Raw genomic sequence first — 21,990 nt, forward strand, 5'->3', positions numbered from 1 at the left:
TGGGTGTTCATGCTTGTCTGAGCTGCAGAGACGACTTCGCCTGTAGAACCAGAGAAACAGACCAATGGGCGTTCGGAAAGAGAGTGGGGTGATATGACGTCACCAACGTGGCTCCCGTGATTACATCATGTATTACTTAGAGGATAATACAAATATTAAAAAGTGAAAAGGGATTCACATAAAATACAACTAAAATATGATATAACAGTATATATTTTTACAAAATGACATTTATTATTATTTTTAAATAAAGCAAAACGTATAAGCACGATAACATTATCTCATTAAATAATGAGAGTTAAAACACCGGTATCTAGGGAAACGAATCAAAGGTGTACATTGATTTGACCTTTGTGCTTACAAAGTCAATAGGCTAAATTTATATGTCACTGAACTCGCATATAAAAACAAGCCAGTGGTGAAGTGGGTCAATGACCGAGAGTAACACAGGCACCCACCAGGAGTAAAACATAGCATGACGTGTTTCTAACATACACGTGTGTATAGGCTTGCACATCCAGCCTATGGTTCAGATTTTGCTCTACATTAACATTAAACAATAAACATGCACCTACATTTTGTAAAAATATGTATAAATCAAGTAGAAGATGCAGGCATACTTATAACTAAGCAATAGTTTCTCAAACAGCTAAAAATGAGTCTGGTTGCCTATATATACAAAGGCCAATTTTAAAAGACATGTCAATTTTTTCATTATATAACAGGACAGTCGTTGATTCAGACATCTAAAGTTTTGCTGCTGAACGTGATAGAGGACATGTCAGATGTTAAAATAATCACACAGAGAGGTGTTTGCCTTAAGAAAATTAATCACTTTAATAAAATAGTTTGGATAAATCTGACAATGGGGAATTTTATTACACATTATTCTAAAATGCATTTAAGACATTATGAGGTAAATAATCAAAATAGTTAAGACTTTTTATGTCAAATGACAACATTCATTTAAGCGGTTAATCCAAATAATGATTGCCACTGAGTGAACAAAGAGCTCCAGTTAGAACAGGCAATATATTACTAACAACCGTTATGCTTTGTCTTCTTACAAATTGTTAGCAGTTAGATATATCTGAATCCTCGAAGATTGAATTGAATTTATTATTATATTATATTATAGCAATAACAGATGCTCTCTATACGTTTTATAAAAGCCTAATGCTTAGAACCTGCTCCAGTTGAATTTCAATGAACACCTCAGTAATCTGTGCCTTATATTTAAGTAAAGATGAAAACAAGCGCCTCCAGTGTCTTGCATATTCAACTGCAGCTGGTTTATGGAACTGAAGGAGGTCTGAAACGAGTCGGGTTAACTGGCAACACTCCCTCGTCTTCCTATCATTAAGATTTGAACATTTCGAGGTCTTTGAGTTTAAACGCACCGTGCTTGATCGAGCTGCTGTGACTTTACACACAAGTAAACATCTTCCCCAAACATCAGCATCATGTTGTTGGAAAGACAGCAGTGCAACATTTATCAATGAGGAAGAAGCTGTACGCTGACTGGAATGAAACCAAATGGCAATTTTGCAAAGCCCACATGGAAAATACATAAAGAAGAAGTAAAGAAACATTTATATTTTACATTAAAGTTAACACAAACCTTAAGTAATATACACACTTGTCTATTGTATATACACATTTATGTATACATATGGATACATATTTTACAAACATTAGGCTAGCGTTAGGCTAACACAGCTCTCGGTTAAGTTAGCAGGCCAGAAAGAAACATCTAGTCCATCTCTCACTGTTGAATGTGCTTAACCTCACGCAGGGCGCATGTGATATGAAGATGCAGCAACGTGGTGAATCTAATGAAGCAAGGTGCAAATTCAAAGGTCAAAATAGGGATTTTGAATCAAAACATATAATCATTACGATTTTTGGCATTCTGACAAAGTTTCATGATTTAAACTTAAGCACATCCCTCCCACAATTCTCAATAATGCAATGCAAAGACCCCATTCATCTCAATGTAGGAGTCCTCTTGTACGGACTGAATCGAAAATGGCATTCATTTGAATCTCATAAAACGCATTTAGATCTCTCTCATCCTGCGAATGGGCGAAGGTACATCACCAAAGAGGAATTTCTTGCATATAATTGAATTTTTAAGAAAAGTAGCAAACAGTTCCTTTAAAACAGGCCACAGTGGCTTCAATCTTTTGGAAACCCTGAACTAATTCCATTTGAAACCAAACGCATTACACATCGTCTTTGGTAAATCACACAGGCAGTGCTTCACTAGACCCTCACAACTGTACGCCACTCACAGGACCATGTCAGAGCTCGTCCGTCTGTTTAGGATCTAATGTTTCCCCATGCTCTATTTATCACCCGGACAGCTCGAGTCACAATCCACATCTGACTTCACAATACCGCCGCACTGCCGTCGGGATTTACCCAACAACAGCCCTTTCAGAACCTCTCACCTCACGGAATGTCACATATTAAGACCGTTAGTTTATTATCAAATGCCATAAATACAAAACCAAGGAGTGCTATTTAAATCAGCATCTGTTAATTGACGGGAATTAGGGGGACGAGAATGAGGGGGCTTGTAATGTTTTGGCTAAATCATCGCTCGAATCGTTCACAGTGCTGTAGGGGATATGAGAGATGTTTTGCTGGAAGAGCAAGCGTTTGGAAGGTGGAGTGCTGGAGACAATACGTCTGCATTCACATCACTGAACTACAAGGCAAAGAGATTGTCCTCCGTCCGTTCGGCCTTCTTGCGACTGCTGCTGGCGGGAGCTCTGAGCTCTCCAGTAGGGGGTAACGGTAAGGCCTTGTCTGAAGCTTTGGCCCGTTCCTCTAGGAACTTATCGAACTCTAGAAAACATTGAGAAAACTGATGTCACCAAGCAGCGTATTGCTGTTCATTTGTGTTATGTGTGAAAATCCACATGAAATATAACTTATTAAAAATATAACCCAGCATTTAGTTTATGTCTGGGGTACCATGTTAACTTTAAAGTGTGTAACCCATTTAAACATTTAGAATGAAACATGCCAACAGGATTCTGATGCTCTGTTACCTTCACTCGTGACTCCTTCTTCTGGCTCTTCACCTTTCTGTTCAAGACAACAAAATATCCCACATTATTTACATGTCAGATTAAATACTTTAATAACACACATATATCATATGACACAGAAATCTAGAATGAACAATCAGCAACCTACCATTCAGTGGGGAAAAACCACATTTCCATAACCATGAGTGCATATACGTATACTATGAAAATGAACCAGTGTTGAGGAGCATGAATCGAAAATTACAACGCTACTAACTACAACACTACACTTCCCATTTTAACGCTTTACATTTGAATGTAGCTTTTGCACAGCAATCACGATAATTCTGTGATAAATGTCATTTGCATATAATAAAGCAATAAGCCCCAAGAAGCAGTGGGTTACAGTGCATTTTATAACAGCTAAGGGCGTTGTGGCACGATGCGTAGCAGATAACCTTTATAAAACGGTTATTCCATATGCTTAGCAAGGTTTCATAAAATAAAGTAAATAAAATGATATTTAGGCTATGTGGTGCAGTCAGCCGTTATATATTGGGGTATTTTATAACGGCTTAGAACTCCGTTCAGCCAATCAGAATCAAGGACCAGAACTGACCGTTTTATAATGTTTATTAGGCAATCGGCCACCCTGTTCTCTGGATATCGACATCAGTATGTTTATCTTCCCCAACACTGTTCAATGCACATTCATCACATCACATTTAGTGAGCATAACAAATTGCACACAATTATTTGAATATCAGTCCAAACACAATAAACAACTCTGTAAGATGACATTGGAACAGATGAAGCAAAGCATCTGGCACCAGTGAACTGCAACATTCAACATCATCCCTCTTATCTGGGTTTTAACACGCCTTACTCCAACACCACCACCAAACATTCTGGATCATCTCGCACGGTTGATAATTCATCCCTGGTTAATGTTCATTAGTATCATATGAATGAGTGACATATGGTGGACTGACGACGTGATTGGTGGAAATGAATGGTTAGTACTGTTGAGGTGAAAGAGTCGACAGATAGCGCAAAACAGGTTAAAAGAAAGTCCGATGAAATGTTACCATGGCACCAAAAACAGTGAGAATGAAATCAAGGTAAAGAAGTCTCACCACATCGGCACCGAGCCACTCCTCAATGTCATCCATGACAGAGGACTGCGACACGGGGATCTATGGAGCAAAGCCACAGACAAACCAAAGAGGCCGAAAGCCACAGAAAACAAAAACACACCCCCAACAAACAAAAACACAAACAATAAAATCACTGAGAGGAAAATAACAGCAACAGAAAAATGCAATTCATGTCACGCCGAGCCAACACACACACACACACACACACACACACACACACACACACACACACACACACACACACACACACACGCGCTGCTTGCACATAGAGCTGCTTCACATGCTGTGAATAATGAAAGGACGCTGAAGGAGAGATGCGGTGTGAAGCGTGTTACTGAAAGTAGGAAAAGAGTGTGGTTATGATCACTGCTTCTGTACTCCACACCATCACTGATGGATGACATAAGGGCTCCCCCTTCAGGCCATGTCTGATGAATAGGGCTTGAAAAGCCGGCACACACAACCATATTACAGCTTCAGCTACAATGAGTTTAATTCTTTTTCTTTTTCAGAATCTGAATAAAATGTTGGAAAAGTTTACAGATAGTTTGTTTTCTGAGTGGTAATTGCCCAAGCAAAAGGCATTGGTATAGGCCATTGCCCCTTTAGAAATATAAACTAACACTGTCATGCAAGCAGTTCATTCACAAAATGTATTTCACTCCCAGTTACTAGGTTATGTTGTCATTTTGTCTTCTGTAAACTGAAAATGTTAAAACAGAACTACCATTTAACATACGCAGTTTGACTCAAATTATGAATGAATTAAAAAGGTTATTCATTTAATTATGAATGATTATAGTTTGTTATATTGGTTAGTGGAGATGATACAAGAGGACAGATTCTGACTGTACAGCTGCCAAGGTTATAGTTTAATATACAGGCGTTCTAACGCCGTGTCTACACCGGACGTGCCGCATCCAGTGTAGACAACATTTAAATTTATAATGGGTTCTAACACATTCCATTGTCTCTTGTCGCGTCGCATCACATCCGGTGTAGACACGATGTAAGAGTAAAGATCAAACTACCAAAATATGTAAAGCCCTGTGGACACCGACAGCGATTTTATTGGTTTAGGTCACCAAGTAGATGAGTACCTCAGAGATGACGTAGTTTTGTGTGCAAAACCCTGAAGCCAGTTAGCATTTAGCACTTCCGGTTCCATCGCCGCCAATTCTCCATTTTTTTAATTTGTTTTTGGTTAATTGCCTGAAATAGGGTCTGTAGTTAACAAACCTCTAAATATTTCCATGTTTTAATCTATGACATAAAACAAACCAGTTCATGATTTTTTAAAAGCTTTATTGTGTCTTAAAAACGGCGGTTTCTAACAAGTTGACTCAGATTCATTCACAGAGTAATTACTTACCAGTGAACACGTTTTTAATAAAGTTTGAAAAAGTTGTCGGAGGCTTGGTGGTGGTGCCGTTGATATCGAGTGATCTTAAGTGTAGTCTGTGTATAGCCTCATGTTTACTTTTTACTAACCGATTGTATTTAGGCTTCAAAAGTTACAAATGTGATCTTCCAAAAGTCTATGGGAAAAATGCATAGGCTTTTGGTTGAGGGAACCAGCTCGGCGCTAACTTCCGGGTTGGCCTACAAATATCCCTCATACGGCACCCTACTGCGTTTCTCTGTCGGTGCTTGTGTCACCAAAAATCACTCAAAAATGAAAGATTCAATTCATTGTCAGTGCAAACAACCAAGGTTTACTTTGGATTTTACATGTATACTAGCGTGTAATCGTACACAACAGCCATTTGATCGTGGTTGACAAATGAACATTGTGATAATCTGTCACCGATTTGTGCAAACAATTTCAAGTGCATGCGCAGACTTGTGCGTTCGGTTGACAATTACATTTACAGCACAGAATGTACACATACATCAGCGTCAATGTAAAAATCTAAGTATAGTTTGGCCTTAATAATCAAGTGAAGGATGTAGCTGTATAATCCAGAACCTTCAACGAGCCAAGGGTGGACTGTGTTAATTCATGTTAAGAGCCTAGCTAGTGAGTGATGAATTCTGCTGTGTTTCCGCAGTGGAAATAGAGGTGATGATGAGGTCATTTACAGTAAAAGGGATAGTGCACAGAGATGGGCCTGAAACAGCCCTGACACCTCATAAGAGTCTTATATCAAGTCTGAAATGTTATCTAATGTATTTCATTCTCTAGGTAAACTATTTACATGAGCCACTTATTAACGGCTTTGTTCACCCAAAAATGAAAATTCTGTTCTTTCATATGCTGTTTTTTTTTTGTGGACATTAAAGCTGCAATCCTTAACTTTTTTAAACAGTATTTGGTTCTTGCTTGTGTATTAACTGACGGTGATGCATGTTTAGCTCTGGACCTGAAAACGATTGTCAGTGAATAACAACATAATTGACACGATCGTATAAAATAATTTGTCTTTTTTTACAGATTTGTTGACTACGAGTTGCTGGTTGCAGAAGAAGTGTGTTCATAAACTCCAATAGTTTCTCGTTTGGTGTTCCACAGAATAAACAACAGCATAAAAAGCATAAATATCATTCAAGTACCACGACAGGGCTTGAGAGGGCTCTCTCCCTTTTACTGTGGGTGTGTTTTAGTGGTGGTGAGCGAATAGAGATGGAGACTGAGGTCAGGGTGGGTCACGGGACGCGGGGGAAACACTGAGGGGACGTGGTTCTGGTGAAATCCTCACCATTCCTTGTGTAATGAGCCAGCCATCTATGGGCTCCAACTCTGCGTTAGGACCTTTAACACTCGGCTAAATCAACAACAGAAAACACCGTACACACGTGAAGAAGTAAACAGCACCCCGTGACCACCTCCGTCTTCACAAGGGATGAAGCGGGTGTTCAAGGCAAGAGAAATCGAGTCATTGAACTGAGGTAGATGGAGTGGAAAAAACAAACAAAGAGATGTAAACTTTGACCCATGAGCTGATCTCTACATCGCACCTCTAAACCGTGGCTGTTACTCAACTTCATTTCCAGACGGTTGATGTCAACACAGCGTATGATAGTCGTCTGGCCCGAGAGCTGGCATCTAATCTCTCCCATGATTTCATAACTTTATTTAAAACTATGTTCACGTATTGCACAGTTTTGATAGTTTTAATCAAGTTACAGTAGTTACACACTGTTCCTGTAAAATCAAACATTTCTACATTTCCAGATCAGAAGACGCTTGGGCCATAGTTGTTTCTTTTTAATGCTAAAGACAGCGTCTAATATCAAATATGTCATGGTTTTATTATAGTAACAAACACTCACAGGATTTTGGCAGACTCTATGATTACTATTATACTCCAAAATTGAAAATTCTGTCATCATTTACTCACGCTCATGTAATTTCATACCTGTATAAATTATTTTATTCCGCTGAACACAAAGAAAAATATTTGGACGACTGTAAGTAATTTTCAGTTCTGGAACATCATTGACTACCATAGTAGGAAGAATTAAATGGTAGTCAAAGGTGCCCCAGAACTCTTTGTTTTCCTAAATTCTTCAAAATATCTCATTATGTGTTCAACAGAACAAAAAAGTACAATATTCTTTTTCCTACTATGGTAGTGGATGATGTCCCAGAACCGAAAATTGCTAACATTCTTCCAAATATCTTTCCCTGTGTTCATTGGAACAAAGAAATGTATACAGGTTTGAAACAACCTGAGGGTGAGTAAATGATGACAGATTTTTCATTTTTGGATGAACTATCCCTTTAACAAGTTGTGGCATGTTATGTCATGTGGGCTTTGACACTGCACTCTCACATTGCCAATCCATAAGTAACACCAGCAGCATTTTAATGACTAATAAAGACACGCAAAGCCCAAAGACTAGAAATATGCCATTCAAAAGTAGTGTGAATTCTCTATATTCAGAAAAACCGAGAGATCTACAGCACACAAAAGAAAACATGCACTGCGTGTTCAGAGGAAAGACATTATAGAGTCTCGCCAGCCAACAGCAGCGCACAAAAACAAACCCTTCACCAATAACCAACAGAAGTGCAGCGGGAAACTCACCCCAGTGGCATTATGCTGTCTGATGTCCAATGCAGACGCCAGACCAACCAGAGCCTGTGGGTCCTCGTATCTAACGCTGGAAAACAACAAGAAGAATGTGTTTAGAGATGAAGTTTCGATGTTTGCGTTGTAGTTGTAAAGGAAGAAATAGAGACTCACTTTTTACGCTGGTCAGCCAGAGAGCTGGATCTGGTGTGGGCGAACATGTCAAAGTCCTCTTTAACTTTTTGAGAAGTCAGAGAGCTGAGGGTCCCGCTAACGTTGTCTGCACCCGCGTCTGATGAGAGAACAACAGACAAATGAACAGTACAGTACATATTCAGTCCACTTCAGCAGAGTAAAGCTTTGTTTCATTTCACAAATGAGTTTGTCTGCTTGTTTCTCTGTCATGTGACAGGCACGCAATGACTAATGGGTCATTCCGTATCAACTCAACCATACGTCCCCAGCTCAAATTTTTGTTTTTTTTCCCCTTTTTACAGAAGCAAGACCAACATCAGTAGAGATGAAAGCCAAAATATGAAATGCCACCGATGGATAGTTATTAAGTAATCAATTAATTTGTAGAGGGAGGTAAAATGACAATTTTCACCTGAAATTTATATTAGAGGGGGTAAAAAATGACATGAGAAATATGCCAGCATCATTATTTTATTTTTACACAAATATCAGTATATCTGTTAGTAAATCTGTTACTTTTTTTGAGAATAATTGATGCATTTTATGCCAATGGTGACCGCTCAAAAATGAAGAAAGGGCATTTGTGTGTTCTTTTTACAAAATATGCATGCCTCTAACTCCAGAACCGTTAGCGATACCTTAATGTCCTTTTAGATTCTTGTTCTTGACCAACTTGTCTTTTGGGAACTACATTTTTAAAGCCCTATAAGGTGTAGTCCTAGAGTTATGAGGATCTAAATCTGGCTTCATGAGAAAACTGTTAAAATGCACACATTTTCAGTCATCAAAAACCAAATGTAGGTCATTTTTTAAAAATCTGGTATTTCATTTCTTTTAAAGAGGAATGTCTGAAGAACAAATGGTGTTGAATCTAGAAATGTATCTTTTTTCTTTCTTTTAAAACAACTGCATTGAACATATCAATTTTAACAACATCTTAGTACAAAACTACTGAAATTGCTAAGGGACTACTGAAGTTGAGGCACATTAACTTGGTCTCAATAGTTAATTTAAAAGATATTATAGTTCCAAAGGAAAACACTGTCTCAGATAAATTAGCAAGAAAGGATTTTTTAGCCATTTTGGAATGACCAAGAGTTTAAATATGCAGTATAATAGCTAAGTCTATTCCCCTTTAGGGCAGAGTGTTTGATAATTTCATTTGTTACGGGTGGATTAATTCATTAGTTTTTTTCAGAATAGCGCCTAATTTGCAGAGCGCTTCTATTTTATTTTTGCTCAAAGATCAGTATATCTGTTAGTAAATCTGTTCATTTTAGACCTTCTTTCAGTCTGTAGTTTAGTGATCCGCTCCAGTCCGGCGCTTCTCTCACCCGCAGTGCTCATGCAGGGATCTGCGCCAGAATTAAAAAAGCTCATTCTCAACACGTATTTCAGAAGTCAGGTTGTTTTGAAAAGCTGTCAATAGTTTTATAAAGTTTAACTTCAGGCGAGCCAAGGTGAAACTTGCGTTGAAATGCGCGATGATGCTCGCGAGCGCGTGATCGCTTTGATGTGACGCGCTTCTACCTCCAGTATTGGGAGACGCGTGAGGAGTCACCAGAGACTTGCAGTGCAAAAACAAGCCCGAGAATAAACAAACCTAAAGACAGAGAGTCGCAACACACTAAAATTGCTCATCTAATAGAGCGTGAAGAGCGATAAAGACCTACAGTACAGACCCCACGAACACCAGTTTATAACACTAGTCATATACTGTACTCTCATTGTTTGTGCATATTCATACTTTATTGTTATATATGTTGTCTATCTTCCTACTGTATACATATGATATGCCAGAAGATAAATATGAATAAATAATACATCTGATTATCAGAACTTAATTTGATATCTTTAGTACATTTTCATAACTTGCCTACATTTTAACTATGGTGAGCATTTAAATGAACTGTAATAAATAAATTAGTTAAATCAATCTAAGAAAAATGAGGTATAAAATATAGTATTATAATGGGAGATTGTTTCATGAAATATATTGTTACCGTGAAATAAAATTACTCATTCCGTGAAATAGATTTCTGGCCATTCCGCCCACCTCTAGCACGCATTAAGTGAAACTGAGTCATATGTCTGTGTTTTGTTGGCAATCAGTGTGTACGTGCATAAGGTAGGTGTGCTCGTGCTGTAGTTCCGCACACTGCCTGCCTTCAGGAGGTCGTATTGTTTTCAGAAATAATCGTAATACTGTATCTGTCTTTTATAAATGTGATCAAACTAAATACTCTTCCAAGATACAAAGTATGCAATACTACACTAGGTTCTCAAGATTAATATGAGATTGATTATATGACTGCATTTGTTACATCCACTTTAAGTAATCTAATTTGACACTACATTTCAATCAGACACGGCTTTTTCCACAACTCAATGATCTCATACATTCCTGTCTGTCAATAGTTCTGCTGTAGACACCTTCACTCAACCATTTCAACTAAATGTTTAACACCGCTACTTACTATTCTGTTTTTAATATATTGTAATACATTATGTAATAGAAATAAATAGTTTTCCTGGTTGTATTTAGTTTAAATGTATTTTACACCCTAATAAATCCTATAAATCCTGCTTAAAGGCAAATGATTACAGCTCTATTTTGTCACACGATGTCTCTATGTAATGCTATTACTCCATTAAATACTTTATCAAAAGGCAGTTTATCTATAAATTCTGGTAAGCTTTCCCAACAGCGATCATCAGACTGTGTGTGATTCTCACCGAGTCCTGCCAGCTGTGTGGAGAGGGATGGAGCGCTCGCACCTGCAGCAGGTACAGGAGGCTGAAGGGTGGGTGTGGGTGTGTGAGTGGGTGTAGCAATGATCCGAGGAGTGACCACAGCTGGAGAACCAGGACCCAGATCTATCAGATTATCCTCATCTGACGCTTCAGTTAGGACCTGCACACACACATATGCTGCTATTCTAATCACATTAAACTTAATGAAATGAATATTAACATTACATACTTGAATTTAGAAAAAAAGTTTTGTAGTATAAAATTATTATAAGTGTTATACATTTATTACATATATACAATTCAAGTATTCTCTTTGTATAATAAAAATAGCAGAATATTTGATCGAAAGTTAAAGGTATAGGTAAAAAAGCTTATTACACGTCGCTCTGGAATACTTGATTCTGATTGGCCAGTCGTGACATTCCAAGGGTTGTTATTCCCAGATAACAACCATTCAAAACTAATAACACCCGATAGCCCAGATGTTGCAAATCATTCGACAGGTTCAGTTTAATATTACACAAAAATTAAATATAGATATGTCTTTTAATAACATATATGACATTATATTTACAAATGATTAAATCAAATTGCGTGTTCGTGGCATTTGAAGGTCGTGTCTTATCTTAAAGCCGAAAGTAAACGCGTTTTCCTTGCGGACACCTACATACTTTAAAAATAAGCTAATCAAATATTTCAAATCAACCCTTAGGGGTTGTTTCCCTGACAGGGTTTAAGCCTAGTCCCAGACTAACTTAAATGTTAAAGGTGTCTTGATCAAAAACAACTATGCTCGGACATATCTTAAAATATATCGGTGCGATTGTTTTGTCTCAGTAATCAGTAATGTTTTTTTGTAAAGTGTTTTTAAAAATGATTTAAATATTCTAATTTAACAAGGTCCTGGTTTAAGACAATCCCTGTCCGGGAAACCACCCTTCAACGTTCCTTACCTTACTTATGAGGTCAATAGCCGTGTAATAATTCAGTGTGACACAAGACCCTCCGCTTATTTCTGCGATAACAACCGGCTGCCTGTACATTATCCCTTACCGATAAAATACCAATACACCATAACACAGAATGCACATACAGAGGTAAAGCTGTAGTATGTCATAATAGTCTAAAATCAGACTTGAAATGGATGCTACAGAATCAAGGAATATAAGGGCATGTGTAAAAATGAGAGGACAAGCAAGGAGAAAGATGAAAACAGTAGTGTAACAGTGTATAGTAGTATCAGCCTTCACCACACCAGTATCTGTACAACAAAACTCATCATACTTGCCTTTCTCAGCTTAGCACATGCAAATGAACGAAGAAATAAATAAAAGAACAATCTCACGAGCATGCTTTATTAGTATTAGTAAACAAAACAAACATGAGCCGTACAGATAACAGCAATGATATACTCAACAACAGATACAGACAACTGAAAAGGCTAGTTCACCCAAAAATGAAAATTCTGTCATTGACTCGCCTTCGAGTTGTTACAAATCTGTATAAATGTCTTTGTTCTGACCCCATTGAATATCATAGTAAAAAAATACTTTATACTTGTTTTGTTCTATTAAGCACAAAAGAAGATATTTTGAAGAATGTAGGTCGGCAAACAGTTGGCAACCATTGTCATGTTGATGGTAGTCAATGGGGTCCAAGAACTGTTTGGTTAGAAGCATTCGTCCAATTATCTTTCTCTATGTTCAACCAAACAAAGAACTGTATACAGTTTTGGAACTAGACAGTGAGTAATTCATAACAGAATTTTCACTTTTGGGTGAACTGTCCCTTTAAAGATGAAAGTATTTCATGTTCACAGAATATAAGACAGTATCAAACCGCATGTGCAGCACTGCAGTGTCAAACTTACCCCATTGTTCTGTGCTGCTCTGCCTACCCTGTATCTCTCGTACCTGTGTGATTAAAGCGCTGATGAAATATCAAACACATTCGTCAAGATGAAAGAAATGTTTGTGTGTTCTATGGTTCTGCTCTGAAGCGATGCAACGGAAATCAAAGCCAACGTTGAGCTCAAAACATTAAGTCAAAGTTTCTCCTGAGAGCTGACAGAAAACAACTTCTCCTGAACAGCTCTCCTCACCTCTCGTAGCGCAGGAAGATGTTGTTTAAATCATCGTTGGCGTGCAGCAGCTCTTCGGTCACCTCGTCGTTGGATACGCGAGAGATGAGCTCCACTATCCTGTGCTGCATGGCTCGACACGTCCTGTTTAACTCCTGACCACAGACACAGAACGCTCTTCAGTTCAGCCCCTCTTACGATAAAACTTAAGGCCCGTTTACACCATGATTGTTGTTTAAATAACAAAAACAGTGGAATCCACAACACAACTATAATTGACCCTTCGCTAAGCCCCGCCCTCCTTAGTTACTGTTGCTACGCCTGTCAAGCTTTCACGCCTGGCAAGTGTATTACAGTGTGTATGCACCGGTGTCAGACATTCCCAAGGAGATAATTAGTCATTTTTGGCGAACATGTGACATATCTGAGAGAGCAAGACAAAAGGGACCTCAGTGTGCATTCGAGGGATATATCCACGACATAATATGCAACCGATTAGAAAATAATTTAATCAAAATTGAAGCTAAAGGCTATGAATGATAACATTCTCCCGCTTATATTTTAGTAGCGTGCCAGGCTACTGCTCACACGTCGTGGGTCTAATCTACGCCTTGGACCTGGCAAGAGCCAGAGATGCTGAGCTGAGCCATACATCATCAACAACACAAACAAATTTCCGTCTTGCCTTTAATCATCTTATTTTACGTTCAAATATATGCATTATGAACAAAGAACCGTCATTATTTCCAAGCAATGATGTGCTGAGTTAGCTAGCTAGCTAACATTAGCGTTCTCTTACCTTGGAGCAAACATAGGTGCTTTTGTTAATCCTGTCGACCTTTAGTGGGACATTCTAAAACGCTTAATGTACCTAAACAGCGATAAAGGAAAACCAAGTTTCTGTCAAATTTTACTTCTAATAAATACATGCTGCTGTCAAAAGAACGAGCTCTTGGTCCGCGGATAGAGTGAATATCACGTTAAGCGTTCTCACCATAGAAGTCCATTATAAGAGAAAACAGCTTAACGTGGCTTAGACAAATTTCTGTAATTTTAGTTGTAATTAATACTTCAAAAGCCACCGTGCATTGTGTTAAAAAGTGCAGTAGGGGCCTCTTTATGCCCTGTCTGAAACCAATATTTAGAAATGAGGCTGAAAGGCAATAAAGTCGCTAACTCCTGGCTTCAGTGTTGTTACATCGAGCTGAAAAATCTGTGGAGCAAACTAGAACAAAACAGCACAAATGTTTCTAAAAGCTCTGATAAAAAGGGACAGAAATATAAATGAGATGATACAGTGCGTTGTTTAGGTACGTTACGCAACGTTAAGCTGTTTCCTTATAATGGACTTCTATGGGGGAGAAAACGCTTAACGTGATATTCACTTTATCCGCGGAACAAGAACTCGTTCTTTTGACAGCAGCAAGTGTTTAATATAAGGAAGGTTTGACAGAAATTTGGTTTTCCTTGATTGCTGTTTAGGTACGTTAAGCTACGTTAAGCTTTTTTCATGTTAAGCGTTTTAGAATGTCCCACATTTAGTTGTGAATGAGGCCTTCCACACTGCTTGATCCACGTCCGACATTTCTCCCCTTGGGTTTTAGATTTCGGGAAGGGAAAAAATTCCACCACCCCGTCCAAACTTTTAGGATACTGGCTATCAGATTTACACAATCCATACGCACAACGCTTCGGCATGTTTCCCTCGCTCGAAAGCTTGACAGACCTCCCGCGCCTAGTTACGGTTGCTAAACCACGATTGGCCTGTGGCGGTTTTTGGGCGTGGCTTAGCGAAGGGTCAATTATGCAGAGGAACGATATTTTTGGGATCACTTTCAGAGCGTTTCTTTTCCATCTTATAAATGATAAAACATTGACAGCAAAATCCAAGGTTCCTTGGATGTCTGCTTTAAAACATTGTGAAACTCTGCCCCCTTGTGATGGAGAACAGATCTCAAATCATTTTTAAACCAGATGCTATCTGTCTTGCCCATGTGTCACTTGTGGGTTTAGTAAGATGCTGCTCAGACCTGAAGCAGCTCGAGATCAGAAGCCTCCTCTTGGCGCGGCACCATCTCAGTCAGCATCTCTGACATCACTTTAATGTTCCCACGCACAATATCCAGCTCACTTCTCAGCCGGGCGATCTGCACAAACAAAACACTTGCAAATCACAAAAAAAAAACAAGACTGCTTCCCTAACACGAATAGAAAATACTTACATATTACACTTACACTTACATTATGACAAGACGTATAAATAAGACGTTTTATTCTGTTAGTGTTCAAATTTACGATTAAAATTGGTGCTCAACTAGAACTACAAACACTGTAAAAAATCAACTTCGAAATTTAAGTCAACCTATCAAATTATATTGAAATGACTTAAAAAATCGAGTTGTATTTTACAGTATATTATTCTAAACTATTATTTAGTAAAAATCTGAAGGTCATCATAGTGGAGGTGACAGTGACCTGCTCTGGGTTGGCTGTAATGGGACCCGAGACGGTGGGGATCTGAGTGGGGTTAAAGTTGTGCGTAGCAGCCGCTGGCTTCGGGGCCGTCTCAGATGCTGCATTGGCCTGGGAGGGTGCTTTATATTTGTGCGTGCCTGGATCCACCTCTGGAATGCCCTGAAATGACACCCGAAACAAGCTTAAGTCAAATCTATGAAAACACGCAAGATTCCACTGGGATGCATTAAATGTCACTCACCCGCTGTGGTGTGTGGATAGGTGACAGAGCGTCTAGATCCGCCATGGGGAACTCGATGCCTTTTCTCTTCAGCTCTTCATAAATGTGCACGACTCCAGTGAGGTCAGTGCTACTCCTGAACGCATCTGCCCAGGCCTGGGATAAAACACAAAGAGAAAAGAGGACTGGCTGGATGGATGGGAGCTTGTAATGCCGGGGCCTCACCTAAAGATAATCGGTCCGATTTTTCCCCTTTAGGAGCAAATCTAGGATTTTTTGTACTCATGTTTGTGGTCTCTCACAGTTTGAAACTCTTATAAGATTTAAAAAAATCTTTTGGTGAGGCCCCGACATAAGTTGCTTTAACAGGAGCCCAACCCTTTAGATTCCCTATCATTCTTTAACCCCTGTTGATAATGGCCGTCCTTGGTAAATACAGCCACAAATGGCAATAATTATGGTCTAAGCCAGTGATTTTCAAACTGAAGAGACCCCTGGTGGTAGTGACACAATGTCAGGAAATAAAAACTATATATATCAAAGGGTAAGTTCATCCCAAAATCAAATCTGTGAAAAAAAATTCCCAAAATTTTTTTACTCACCCATATGACGTTAAACATGTCTTCGGAGCACAAATAAAGATATGAAGAGTTTGGTTCCAAAATGAGATAGCTCCGTTTTAATTTTTTTTCCGAAATCATGTTTTTTTTGTGCATTCCAATTAATATCAATCAAACTGCAGTTGGTTTGTTTTGATTTAAGCCATAATAACTAAAAAAATACAGCTAACTAACACAATAAAAACATGATAAATAAAAAAACATGATTAATAAAAAAACATGATTTTGGAAAAAAATTGAAAGTCATTTTGGAACCAAACTCTTCATATTTAGGTGACATCCGAGAGATTTCCAGGCCTCCTCATGGTGTCAGTTGTTATCAAGGTTGTTATCAAGGTCCAGAAAAGTACTAAAGACAACGTTAATGTAACCTAAATATCTTTATTTGTGCTCTGAAGACGCCGAGGTCTTAAAACATGTTGAACGTCATGTGGGTGAGTAAAAAATAACACAAATTTGATTTTGGGATGAACTTACACTTTAATTTACATTTCGTGAATTTCAAATGTTTATACATGTTATATAAATACTAGGGCTGTCAACGTTAACGCGTTAACGCATGCGATTAATTTTTTCAAATTAACGCGTGAGAAAATATTTATCGCAATTAACGCAGCATCCGTTTGTTTTGACATCCTTTGTCTAGCGTTACATTATGTAATCACGCTCTTATTCGTGTACAGGCTTTTAAACCACTTAAGCGCGATTTTAATCAGTTGCTTTGATGCGTTCAATGAAGATAGACAGCTTCTAAACTGTGGGACGCGGCAAAACGCAACGAGAGGTCCAGTCTGGTGTAAACAGTCACGGCTGCGTCGGTGAATCTCTGTCAGACAGCGCATCCTTGTTAAGTTCTCCTTCGTTCTTGAATGGATAAAACCATACAAGATTATGTCAGAAAGCCCGTTTTGTCTAGCATTTTCTTAAGCACAGACTTCAAGATGTAAAATAAAATCTTAAATGAATGCAAAGAGTTGTGAAAATGGGAGTGCGGTGACGGTCAGATCGGCGTACTGAGACAGCTCTTAAAGGGGCCACGTTCTTAAACGTGCTGCTGTGACTCCTGTCACTAATGTTAATCAAAGAACAAAATAAAAGAAGAAATCAATGTGATTTTATAGCTTTAATGAGAATTCTTCTGCATTTAATTTATAATTTAGCATTAAAGACTGTAAAGTGTCCTTCAATTTCCTACATGAGCTCTCAATTATACTGTTGAATGGCTATAATTAATGTTAAAATAATCAATTTAATAGAGACATGAGTTACAATACTAATATCAAAATGTTAGCTTTCATAAAATGATGCTGTTAAATAAATATGTTGTTTCTACATCAATTTGAAGATTAAATGTGAAATTATTAAAATGTAAAAGTATATTTTAAAATAAAATTGTTGTGTGCGATTAATCGTGATTAATCACAGAAAAAATGTGTGATTAATCCGATTAATTTTTTTAATCGATTGACAGCACTAATAAATACGGAATACATCTCAGCCTATGTGCAATTTTAATATAATATGAATTATTGTTTATTGATCTTTGGTCGATGTAACTCAGGCGCGTGATGGGCAGCTCAAACACAGAGCGGGAGCAGACGGACGTTTGTGCGTCTCTCTTCCAGACGCTTGTGCGTCTCTCTTCCAATGAGCTGCAAGTAAATTACGCTTCTTATGTATTTCTGAACTTGAACCGCGGTTTAAAGCTGTTGTTGTTGCTGTAAAGCGCTAATTCAACACGCTTCTACATCTGCTCAAGGTTAAATCAATGAAGCGAGCGTTGCGATTTAGTTTTGAAGCGCCGATTTGACGAGACGCTGCAGTAAAGTGTGAGTCTCTGTTTGTTATATACTGTACATTACAGCTGTTCTCTTGATATTTAAGTATATGATGTATATTGAATTATCTTCAGTGTTAAATACTCTTTCCACACTGTTTGTCTTTAATATAGGTTTGTAGTCTTTTTGCATGTCCCCACAAAGTTAATAAATTCTTTTCATTTACAGAGCCCTGTTTACAGTGCACAACAGAAAAGTGTTTTGTGATCACAATTACTGCTGACTAACTTGAAAAACATGAAAAAAACATGTTCTTTAGTTTGAAAACAGCTGGTAAATAAAAAAGTGTTTGTATTGGTTTGGAGGACGAGGTGTAAAGATAAATATTCACAGCTCTACTATTAATTTGAGACTTTATTCATGTGTTTTCTATGGTGGTCATTGGGTGGTACTTGGAACAACTCACTTTATTAAAGGTGGTACTTGATCAGAAAAGTTTGAGAACCACTGGTCTAAGCAGATAGAAAAAGAGAGAAATTACACCAACTGCCAAATTTGCCAAGCGGATGCTCAGGTGGTTGTCCAACTGTGGCAGCTGAGCCCTCCAACTGACAAATCATAACCTGTCAGTTTGACGGCTTTATAGAGGATGCCAAATTTCATATGACTACCATTAAATTGTTGCTAGAATGATTTTCCATACTCAAAAGGTTGACAAAACCGTCTAATAATAATACCGTTTTGTTTGAGAATTGATTTCACTCGATTCACCTGAATGAGCGACAGCACTTTGTCCTGCACTATGGCGGGAGGGTTGCTCTTTGGAGAGATAATCCTCACCAGGATGCCTTCGATAAAGTCTCTGGTGGCCACAAGAATGTGAAAACGATGGCCGCAGTTCTTCACACAAGTCTCCAGCACCTAGAAGATACAGATCAGGTGACACCACGGGTCACAAGAGTATAATACATCTAAACAGTCATTCTTGAGCTGTCTGAAGAAACAAAGTACGCAGTCTGCTGTATGTTAACCTCTGATCAGATTAAAAACGTTTTTCAGTCACTCACGGTCAAAGCCAGCATCACCTCCCGGAAGTTCCTGTTGCCGTTTAGCCTCTTCTTCAGAGCACGCATGGCATCTTTGGGCCTGTGCACACACACAACTTAGACACTGTACAACAATTGCCATTTTATTATACCAACTTTATATGACCTTGCATTCACAATCTTCATCATGGTTACTAGGTCGCATGTTTAACGGCTGAACTACACCACCTCTGTTGGAATAGTGCAGCCCTCCACAGGTTGTCCAATATAACAATCAATGGATTACCAGATATCACGGGGAGTGTTTTGATAATAAGAGCACGCACCTCTTGCTAAAATACTGAATTACAGAATAACTGAAATACTGCATGCTGAAGTGGTGCAACAGTTTAGTGAATCTGCAGCACAACGTCTGAAACACGCTAGAAAGCACTGGAAGATCCTAAGCCTCTCGATTGTACATAACAAGCCATGTATTGTTTGGTGTTTTCCCTAATGCTGGGAGAAAAGCAGAATCATAAATGGCCATTTTTATCCAAGAATGATGACTACCCTGCTGAAAAAAACAGCATATGCTGGGTTAGGTATGTTTTGATGCTGTTTGACCAGCTATGGACCAGCACATGACTGACTAGCTTTAACCAGCATCAAAACATACCAAACCAGCATATGCTGGCTTTTTCAACAGGGTATAATGGAAACTTTAACAACAACTATATTTGCATTCACACCAACAAACAATAACACTGCGTTTTTTAAGCTCACACGATGTAGTTTCAAACCTTAAATCCTCCTAAATGTTTTACAGTTGGCATGAAACAAGCTGTGATTGTGTTTAATTCTGAATTCTGAATGTAATTGCAAAACATGTAAATGTAAAACATTTTGGGCGGGGCTTGATTTCATCCCTGGGAAATTGATTGGACTATTGGCAGTTGGAAGCCTGGCCATAGGACAGTCAATATAGTCCCGCCCTCGGGCCGAGACACGTCATACAGAGAAGAGATGTGATGTGAGGCTAAGTATGGTGTTCCATACTCAGAATTTGTGCTCTGCATTTAACCCATCCAAGTGCACACAAACAGCAGTGAGTAACACACACACCGTGAACACACACCCAGAGCAGTGAGCAGCCATTGCTGCTCGAGAGATGTTGTTTAGGGAACGCTTCCGATTTTTATTAAAGATTATAAGGGTACATGAATTTAAAAAGAATAATAACCAACATGATTACATCAATTACAGTAAACATTGCCATATTCCATACAAAAAATAAGAACCGTCATTTTTTATTTCATGGTGAATATAAATGAATGAATTTTAAGTGTCAATGTTTTCTCGTTTCCCAAGCACATGCAGAAAGAGCGTATACGGCACCATGCCAGAGTCCGTTTAATGAAAGTCATGCCACTCGGCGGCATTACGGACAGCTATTTACGTCATAGCAAGAGCGCCTCCAGGCAGCTATTTAGCATTGCATTTCTTCCAATTTATTGCAATCGTAGTGGTGCTACGATAATATATTATCTCTGGCCTTACGTGCACCGCACGTTTACTTCTATTACAGGAATCGCAAGTTTTGCATTACATTATTTTAAATACTCTGATGTGCAAAACCTCTTCAAGAAGCTTATTTTACTGGCATGTTGATGAACAGTAAACCAAAAACTGCTGTGAGCTAGGAATTTGTACAAGTTGATTTTTGCTTAAAGATAAGTAAAATTAAATAAAGAGAATTTCAGTAAAATAGGTTTTTTTCTTCTTAAAGCACCCAATGTATGAAAGTCACATTTTTTCTGTGTTTAAGTGCTATAATTGGGTCCCCGGTGCATGTAGCAACTCAGAAAACTTGAAAAACAAGATCCCAGTAACTTTGTTTTGGTAAGCCTTTCTCTGCAAGCATGTGAGAAATCGAGCCGTTCAGATTTCGCTCCTGATATGACGTAGACGCAGGCTCTTATTATAATATTACCGCCCTTTAATCTACACAATTCCACTCATTGTTGTTTTCACAAGCGAAAGTGGTGTACGTGACGCCATGGCTAAAGTTCGTGGACAACATGCAATGTAGTCGCTGCACAGATTCCTAACCTCGGAAGAGACAGGAGTGGATTTTTTATTTTTAGTGGAAATCCCTCAGAAACCATAAGCAAAAACCTGCTTGTTTGCGCAAATCACTTCAAGCCGGAATGCTTTATCAACCTGGGACACTACAAGCAGGATTAGCTTCAAAGTTGTTCCTTAAGAGGGATCGAGACCAACTGAACGAGACAAAGCTGCCGATGTAAGTAATATTTATCAACAGTCTGAACTGACGTACATGTACCGTATATATAGGAGGATAACGTTAGCATATTGATAGCGAAGGGAGCTAAGTCACGGGCTAAATAGAACATTCAAAGCCAGTGTTAAACTTACTCTATATTTATATGTTATTTGGCAAATGGGCACTTGTAGTTTAGCTGTATGTATGTTAATACATTTTGTGCATTAATATGTTCAGCTGCGGCAAGCTGTTTGTTTTGCTAATGAACAGGGGAGAACACTGCAGTTAGTTTCGTTTTAAACGTCTCAAATCATTCGTCCTTAGGCTGAAAAATCTGTCACAGCA

General features: G+C 38.4%; 1 protein-coding gene across 3 annotated transcripts in view; it reads right to left on the minus strand.

The window, feature by feature from the left end:
- Positions 1 to 818: 818 nt before the first annotated feature.
- Positions 819 to 21,990, minus strand: part of LOC130561307 (TOM1-like protein 2) — a 51,857-nt gene continuing 30,685 nt past the window's right edge. The window contains exons 5-18 of one of the 3 annotated variants that reach the window (XM_057345532.1): positions 19,401 to 19,479; positions 19,105 to 19,254; positions 15,957 to 16,091; positions 15,716 to 15,874; positions 15,271 to 15,387; positions 13,262 to 13,395; positions 13,031 to 13,073; positions 11,143 to 11,320; positions 8,386 to 8,503; positions 8,227 to 8,302; positions 6,895 to 6,960; positions 4,175 to 4,234; positions 3,060 to 3,096; positions 819 to 2,853 (exon numbers count right to left, since the gene is read on the minus strand). In XM_057345532.1, coding sequence (XP_057201515.1) covers positions 2,714 to 2,853; positions 3,060 to 3,096; positions 4,175 to 4,234; positions 6,895 to 6,960; positions 8,227 to 8,302; positions 8,386 to 8,503; positions 11,143 to 11,320; positions 13,031 to 13,073; positions 13,262 to 13,395; positions 15,271 to 15,387; positions 15,716 to 15,874; positions 15,957 to 16,091; positions 19,105 to 19,254; positions 19,401 to 19,479 — 1,492 coding nt within the window. In that variant the 3' untranslated portion in view covers positions 819 to 2,713. The remainder of the gene's footprint in view (positions 2,854 to 3,059; positions 3,097 to 4,174; positions 4,235 to 6,894; positions 6,961 to 8,226; positions 8,303 to 8,385; positions 8,504 to 11,142; positions 11,321 to 13,030; positions 13,074 to 13,261; positions 13,396 to 15,270; positions 15,388 to 15,715; positions 15,875 to 15,956; positions 16,092 to 19,104; positions 19,255 to 19,400; positions 19,480 to 21,990) is intronic. The other 2 variants (XM_057345533.1, XM_057345534.1) reach the window with 2 other exon arrangements.

This window comes from Triplophysa rosa, linkage group LG11 (genome assembly GCF_024868665.1).
Source record: "Triplophysa rosa linkage group LG11, Trosa_1v2, whole genome shotgun sequence".
NCBI classification, from domain to species: Eukaryota; Metazoa; Chordata; class Actinopteri; order Cypriniformes; family Nemacheilidae; genus Triplophysa; species Triplophysa rosa.